General features: G+C 43.8%; 1 protein-coding gene across 1 annotated transcript; it reads left to right on the top strand.

The window, feature by feature from the left end:
- Positions 1–5,036: 5,036 nt before the first annotated feature.
- Positions 5,037–7,181, top strand: LOC131006681 (uncharacterized). Its single transcript, XM_057933848.1, has 2 exons — positions 5,037–5,677; positions 6,032–7,181. The coding sequence occupies exons 1-2, from the start codon at positions 5,578–5,580 to the stop codon at positions 6,241–6,243; spliced, it is 312 nt and encodes a 103-aa protein (XP_057789831.1). The 5' UTR covers positions 5,037–5,577; the 3' UTR covers positions 6,244–7,181.
- The last annotated feature ends 553 nt before the right edge of the window (positions 7,182–7,734 follow it).

Genomic DNA, 7,734 nt, shown 5'->3' on the forward strand with positions numbered 1-7,734 from the left:
TGATACTTCCACCACCTGGTCCTTCTTGTCTTTCCGAATGGCAGACCATTTGAGGCAGATGATCGGGATTGTCTTGGGCTCTGCGGCTTGGATAGACGATCCAAGATTGGCGAGGGCGTCTGCGTGGCTGTTGTCTCCTCTCGGAACTTGGGCTATGGTGAACTCCTCAAAGCTGGACTGAAGTTCCTTGACTTTGCCCAGATAGGCGACCATCTTAGCATCTTTGGCTTGGTAAGCGCCTTGTATTTGGTTGACCACGAGCTGAGAGTCACTGAACACGCTGATTCGCTTAACTCCCATTTCCTTTGCTAGTCCGAGTCCGGCCAGCATGGCTTCGTACTCTGCTTCATTAGTGGTGGCTTTGAACTCACAGCGGATGGACTGCTCCACCATGTCGCCTAGTGGGGAGATGAGGAAAAGACCTAGTCCACTTCCTCGCATATTACTGGACCCGTCTACGTATAGTCTCCACGCTCCGACTTGGTCGGGTTGCTCGGTCATGCAGCAGAGTTCCTTGTCGGCCTGCATGGTAAGGTTAGGAGTAAAATCAACTAAGAAATCTGCTAGTACCTGAGACTTAAGAGCCGTGCGTGGCTTGAATGTTATGTCATGCTCGCTCAACTCCACCGCCCACTTGGTCAGTCGTCCTGAGAGTTCTGGTTTGTGGAGAATGGCCTTGAGTGGATAGGTGGTTATGACTTGGATTGGAGCTAGCTTTCTAGCTGCGTGTACCAATGCGAGAGCTAGTTTCTCCAACTGGCTATACCGTGTTTCTGCATCCAAAAGAGACTTGCTCACATAGTAAATTGGAGATTGCTTTCCATCATCCTCCCTGACCAACACCGCACTCACGGCTGTATCGGACACAACCAAGTAGACCAGCAAGGTTTCATGATCCTTTGGTTTAGCTAGAAGAAGTGGGCTGGCTAGGTACTTCTTGAGTTCCTGTAGGGCGGATTCGCACTCCTCTGTCCACTCGAACGATTTGGCTTTTCGTAAGGTGTTGAAGAATGGGTTGCACCTTTCGGATAACTTTGATATAAAACGACTATGTGCGGCTATCCTCCCAGTCAGCTTCTGGACGTCTTTCACATACGTCAGTGAAGAGATCCTCTGGATTGAATCTATTTGAGCGGGGTTGGCCTCTATCCCTCTTTGTGTCACCATGTAGCCTAGGAATTTCCCTGCAGTTACACCAAATGAACACTTAGTAGGGTTTAATTTCATATTGTAGTTCCTTAGGATGCTGAATGTTTGTCTGAGATGATCAATATGATCCTCCGCCTGGATAGACTTGACGAGCATGTCGTCGATGTAGACCTCCATCGTATGCCCAATTAATCTCCCGAACATCTTGTTGACTAGGCGTTGGTACATTGCTCCAACATTCTTCAATCCGAATGGCATATACTTGTAGCACCATAGCCCTATGTTGGTCATGAATGACGTCTTCTCCTCGTCGTCAGGGTGCATCCATATTTGGTGGTATCCAGAGTATGCATCCATGAAACTCAACAGCTCATGGCCAGCTGTCGCATCTACTAGCATGTCAATATGTGGTAGAGAGAATGAGTCCTTCGGGCACGCCTTGTTGAGGTCTGTAAAGTCGATACACACGCGCCACTTGCCATTCTTTTTCTTCACTACCACCACATTAGGCAGCCATTCGGGGTAATGTGCTTCCCGGACGAGTCCGTTCCGTAGAAGCTTTGTGACTTCTTCATTGATGATCTGGTTTCTTTCGGGAGCAAATTTTCTTCATTTCTGCTTCCTTGGTGGATAATGTGGGTCTACCTGTAACCTGTGAACAATAATGCTCGGATCAATCCTTGTCATGTCCTCATGGGACCAAGCAAAACAGTCATAATTCTCAGTAAGAAATAAAATAAGCTTCTCTCTCAGTTTGGGGTCGAGTTGTGCCCCTATCCGGACTTTGTGATCCGGATAGTCTGTATTGATTTGGATTTCGTCTATCTCCACAGCTTCTTCTTCAGCAAAGCTGGCAGACCGCTTTCGATTGTCGGGCTTGTCGGGTTGGTTTGGTTGGTCATGCTGCACATGTTGCTCTAGTTGTGGTGACTGGTCCGTCTTGGTGTTGGACGAACCCTCTTCCTGTAATTGCTATTGAGCATATTTTGTCTTCATGGTAGTCTGGTAGTAGGCTCTGGAGTCCTTTTGTTCTCCCCTGATCTCCTTGACGCCCCACTTGGTCGGAAATTTCACCACTTGATGAAAGGTGGAAGGGACTGCTTCCATGTCGTGGATCCATGGGCGACCGAGGATGACGTTGAATGCGGAGGGGGCATCAATCACCAGGAACCTTGTTGACAAATTGACCCCTTCGGCGTAGATGGAAAGGTCGATTTCCCCCACGGTTGTCTTGCTCTCACCGCTGAAGCCTATGAGGACAGCGGTCTTTCTAGTTATGTTTTACTCGTTCAAACCCATCTCCCTGAAAGCATTAATAAACATGATATTGGCAGAGCTACCGTTATCGATCAACACTCGTTTCGTTAAACAATTTGCAATATAAATAGAAATAACTAGAGCATCATGATGAGGGTTAAGAAGCTTGTCTGATTCCGTAGTTTGAAACCTGATTGTCTGGGTTGGCTGGTCTGCCATAGCTTGACCAGTCACACTTTCTCTCGTTCTGCTAGACCTGGCTTGCCTGGTATGCCTCTTTGCAGCAGAGTGTGTAATCCCGCTAACCTCTGATCCGCCAGAAATGACATTGACTGTTCTCTCATAGTTTGGCGGGTTGGGTGGGGTGACTTCTCTGCGCTCGTCTCGTCTATCACTTCCATGCTTGAGGGTGTGTTGACCCTTGTCTGTTAGGAACTCAGTTAGGTGACCTTCTTTGAGTAAATGTGCCACTTCCAATCGTAGTGCAATGCAATCCTCTGTTCGGTGTCCGTGGTCGGCATAAAACTCGCACCACTTAGATCTATCTCTCTGATCGGCTAGTGCCCTCATCTTTTCTGGCCATTTGACTTTGTTGCCTAGTTTCTTGAGAGCTAGGACTGCCTCAGCCGGTGAGATGGACAAGTTGTACTCTGGTATCTTGGCCCTTTCACGTGGTCGCATCTCGTAGGGTTGGTCATATTGTCTCCTTCGGTATTCTTGTCGTGGAGACGGGTAAGGCTCAGACCGCCTATCACTCGTCCTCCTTTCCACCCTGGAGTCTCTTCTAGAGTTTCTGCTTGGTGAAGATCGGTGGTGGTTGTATTGATCTTCATCCCACTTGATTTGTGCCCATGCTTTGGCAAACATGTCCTCCATTGTTCTACAAGAGTATTTGGTGAGGTCTTTGTAGAGGTCTGAGTCGGGCAGGAGACCCTTTCGGAAGGCGGTGACCGCTGTCTGGGTGTTGCAGTTGGTGATGGACACCTTCTCCTTGTTGAATCGGCTGATATAGTCTCGGAGAGATTCACCACGCTGTTGCACCATGGCGTATAGATCCTCCGATATCTTTTCAAGTTTTCTGCTACTAGCATATTACTGCACAAATATATCTGTTAGTTGAGCAAAACTTGAAATAGAATAATTTGGAAGGTTAGTGTACCACTGGAGGGCCGGTCCTGTCAGACTAGAACCGAACCCCTTACACATGCAGGCCTGCCTTAATTCACGAGGAATTGCGGCAGTGAACATCCTTTTCTTGTACTGAGCGATGTGGTCGGTCGGATCCGTCGTGCCGTCAAACATGTGCATGCTCGAAAAGCTAAACTTGATGGGCATTTCCACCAAGGCAATTTCATCCACAAATGGCGAGTCAGCATAGTAGTTCTCTGAACTTTTGTGGATGGGTGCCGGGACACCGGGGATTCGCTGGATCAAGACCTCCATTTCCGCCAACTTTCTCGCTAAGTCTTCATCTCTGATTGCGTATGGGCCAGTTGTGGTTGGTTGGGCGAATTCATTGGTAAACAACTGGTCCTGAGTGAACTCCCTCGCACCGTGTCCGTCAGCCTGTTGGTTGACTTGGGTTGGCGTGACCGTCTGGTTGAGCCCCAGTATGGCAGGTTGTATGCCTCCAACGGCGGCGTTGCTCGTTGCTGCGCCCGGCATGGTGAAGATGGTTCGAGCATGTTGTCCTCCGGTGGTGGTTGTTCTATCTTGTCGGAGTGTTCCTGCAGCTCTCACTACTACAAAAGTTTACATACATAACAGTGCATAGATAACGGTTTTTTTCAAAAATCGTTATGTATGAGCGCACTTTTAGGAATAGATAACGGTTTTGGAAAAATCCGTTATCTATGTAGTGTTGTCTATATGCATAGATAACGGTTTTTGAAAAACCGTTATGTTTTTGCGTTATCTATTAGTTGCATACATAACGGTATTACAAAACCGTTATCTATGACCATCTTTTATAACAGTTTATTCATAACGTTAAAGAACCGTTATGTATAAGAGTCATTTATAACGGTTTTGGAACCGTTATGTTTGAGCGTATCTAAAAACTGTTATGTATAATTTTTTTTAATTATTTTTTTTAATTTTTTTTTAAAACTTATATTTTATTAAATCATTTGAAACTTTCAAATTTTACACAAAGAACATTCTCTCCCTTATCTTTCAAGCTGAGCGGACCAGCTAGGGCTCCGCCGCCGCGGCCGCCGAAGTTCCGACGAGGAGCGCCGGCCTCGCCCACCTTATCTCTCATTCTTTTGACTCAATTCGGGCATTCACAAACTCACACCACCGCCCAATTTCTCAATCTCCGGCGAACGGCAGTGAGGCCGCCGCCACTCTCCCTCAAAATCTCACTTAACCACCGCCTCAATCTGAAAAGGTTCCAGCCGCCACCACCGCCTGTATCTCAAGAGGCGGCGCCGCTCTCTCCTCTAAACCCTAGATCCCTAATTCCTCCGTCTGAAACCCTAGGGCCCCAGATATATGAACTTACAATGCGTCGGAAAACTGGAAATCGCGCGGCCGAAGCCTGTCGGTTTTCTCTGCGGCTCAATTCCCGTGACCACTGATGAGGCTTTTCACGATTTTAGCTCTGCCGCGCTAGTTCCGTCTCCGAATACGTATGTGAATCTTGTTGTTGAATAATGGTAGTATAACATCTGTTTTAGCGTTTTTTTTTTTGTTGGATTCATAATTTGAGGTGATAGGAGGTCGTTGCTTTGGATGATGAATTTCGGAGTCGAATTGTGGGAACAGTTTTTGGACTAGAAGATAGGGTGATCGTGTTTGTGTTGATGCGGTTTTTAGTATATTTTAGTATGTTTATGTTTGGGGTTCTGTTTTGCAGGGAATCCATGTGTATTTTGTAACTGTACATGCATTGATTAGTTTAAATTGCGTTGTCTCTAAAGTGTATCCGCGTCTGAATACAGGGATGTGGTAGATGATAAATGTATTTTTGTTTAGGAAACATCAAACATTAGCATGGGTGGTGCAAGATAGTGTTTGTTTTCACTTAGGCTCTCCTTTTGTATCATATAGAAATTAGTGTTTCTGTTAATTTAGAACTTCAATGATGCACGTGCTTGAGTAATAAAATTATCTATTGTTATTTAATTGAGTTTTGGGTAACATAGGGTAAGTGCTCCAAGGTTTGGGATGATTCCAACAGAAACTGATCTGAATGCACTCCCTTTACTATCAAGTATTCCTGAAAGAGTGCTACCAGTTGCAGCCACACAGGCAAGAACAAATGGAGGTAATGATTCTTACATTCTCTCGAAATATTTTTAATCATTTAGGGGCCAGTTCATACAGAAGACTAATGCAAAATACATAGACATGCACCAAAATACTACAAAATACAGGATAAAGTGATAATTCCATAAACGTTGGTCCATGAAGCAAATACTGCATGTTCATAGTGGATGATATGTCATTTCTCGTGCATAACCTTTTATCTGATAAATGTTATGGAAATTCTTATCTTACTATGACCATCAGAAGGAGTATGGTATTTCCTTGATTTTTTTGCATTTTTCTGAGCTAGTGAGCTCTTGCCTGTGAGCTATAGCTATGTTATCATGTGGTTAAAATATGTTGATGCTGGCAGATTTATCCTGGCAAGGTGCGCCTATTACGTCTAGTCTTGCAAGGAAAGGGGAAGCACTTGCTGTAACTGGCTTAACTGAATATGGAGATGAGATAGATGTGGTAGCCCCAGCTGATATTCTAAAACAACTTTTTAAGATACCATACTCCAAGGCTCGAGTCTCAATTGCAGTTCACCGTGTTGGACAGACACTCGTCCTGAATAGCGGGTAGGATTCTATTCATATTGCAGTTTTCTTTGTTCTGAATGCTTTAGTTCTCAAATGTTGTTTGATAGGCCTGATACTGAAGTTCCATAATTTTCGTATGCTTTTGGGTAGTGACTTGCTAATCTTTAGTAATGAAAAGTTCGCAGCCGTGAGTTTGCATTTGTGGATGAGTATCTACTATTGAATACCTTTCTCGCTGGTTATAGCCTCACAATTGTAGATGTTGCAGTCTGGACTGCTCTTGCTGGTAAAATTTATGCAATTCTATTATTGAGCTTCTTTATATCGATGATCCTTGATGTGGTCTCGACTTTTTTTTTTTCCAAAGGACTTCTTTTCGTGAAAGAGATTACTCATGTTTTCAATGTGTATTATAGCTTGCCTTTGATTGCTATGTCTTTTCTATATAAATCATGGCACACAAGTGTTCTACTTCTCAGAGAATATATGTTCTTTTATTTCTATTACAGGAGCTGGTCTGAGATGGGAAAGTTTAAGGAAATGTTCTTTTATATTCTCCCAAATTGTATATTATCCAATTCGAAGCTAAGTTTCCTATCCCATCTCTTTTCTATTGATGATAGTGTAAGAAAGATATCAGAACTTAACATCTATCATTGAGCTTGCCATGGCTATCTTGTTCATCTATTTATGACAATAGTGGGCTAAGGTTTTTCCCATATTCTGTGTGTATGCTATTTGTTCATCTATTTGAAAGAATTGAAGACAAGGTTTACCTTGAAGTCTGGTAGAGTAATGAATGAAGGCCCTCTTACTTTTCGGCTGTTGAAGTATTAAGAACTGAAACTTGAAGTTTCTGGTAGCAGGTAGATCAATTTACTTCCCTGGTGAATAAGGAATGAATAAGGGTGTGTGTTGGCTGAAATGTTAAAGAGTGTAGGGTGGTTGGCCGAAGACTTGAGTACCTACGAAATGGTACAATGTTGGGTGGCTGATTTGAGCCCTTTGTGTACTATGGTATGGCTGGAGTATGGGGTAGCTCAGCTGGTGTCTGGTGAGGCAGAGCTACCGTGAAGAATATATGCAGCGAGGCAGACAAAATAATTCAGATTGGTAATTTGAAGCACCTCTTTCAAATGTTAATTAGTGTTTCTGATTTTGCTGCAGGTTATTTCGGAGAAGAACAGGGAAGAGATCTCCAAGTACAGGCTATTTTGGAGAAGAACAGGTTATGTCACGTGCTTTTTTTTTTTGTTGAATGCGGTCAAGCGATAATCAGCTATGAATCTACAAACTCATTTTATCACAGAGGATATCAACTCAATTTTCGTCTTCTTCTTTTTCCCAGTATTTAATTATACTATAATTTAGGGTGATTTTGTTTAGTTCAATATGAGCGTGGAAGGGAGCTAGGATAAAACCCTTCAATCTCATCTATTGACTATTTGGTTAACTTTGGTTTGCTGGTGACTGGTGGCGGGTCTTTCATTTACTGGATTTATGTTTTTGTTTTGGAAATTTTAGAAGTGTGTTG

This window comes from Salvia miltiorrhiza, chromosome 1 (genome assembly GCF_028751815.1).
Source record: "Salvia miltiorrhiza cultivar Shanhuang (shh) chromosome 1, IMPLAD_Smil_shh, whole genome shotgun sequence".
Taxonomy (NCBI): Eukaryota; Viridiplantae; Streptophyta; class Magnoliopsida; order Lamiales; family Lamiaceae; genus Salvia; species Salvia miltiorrhiza.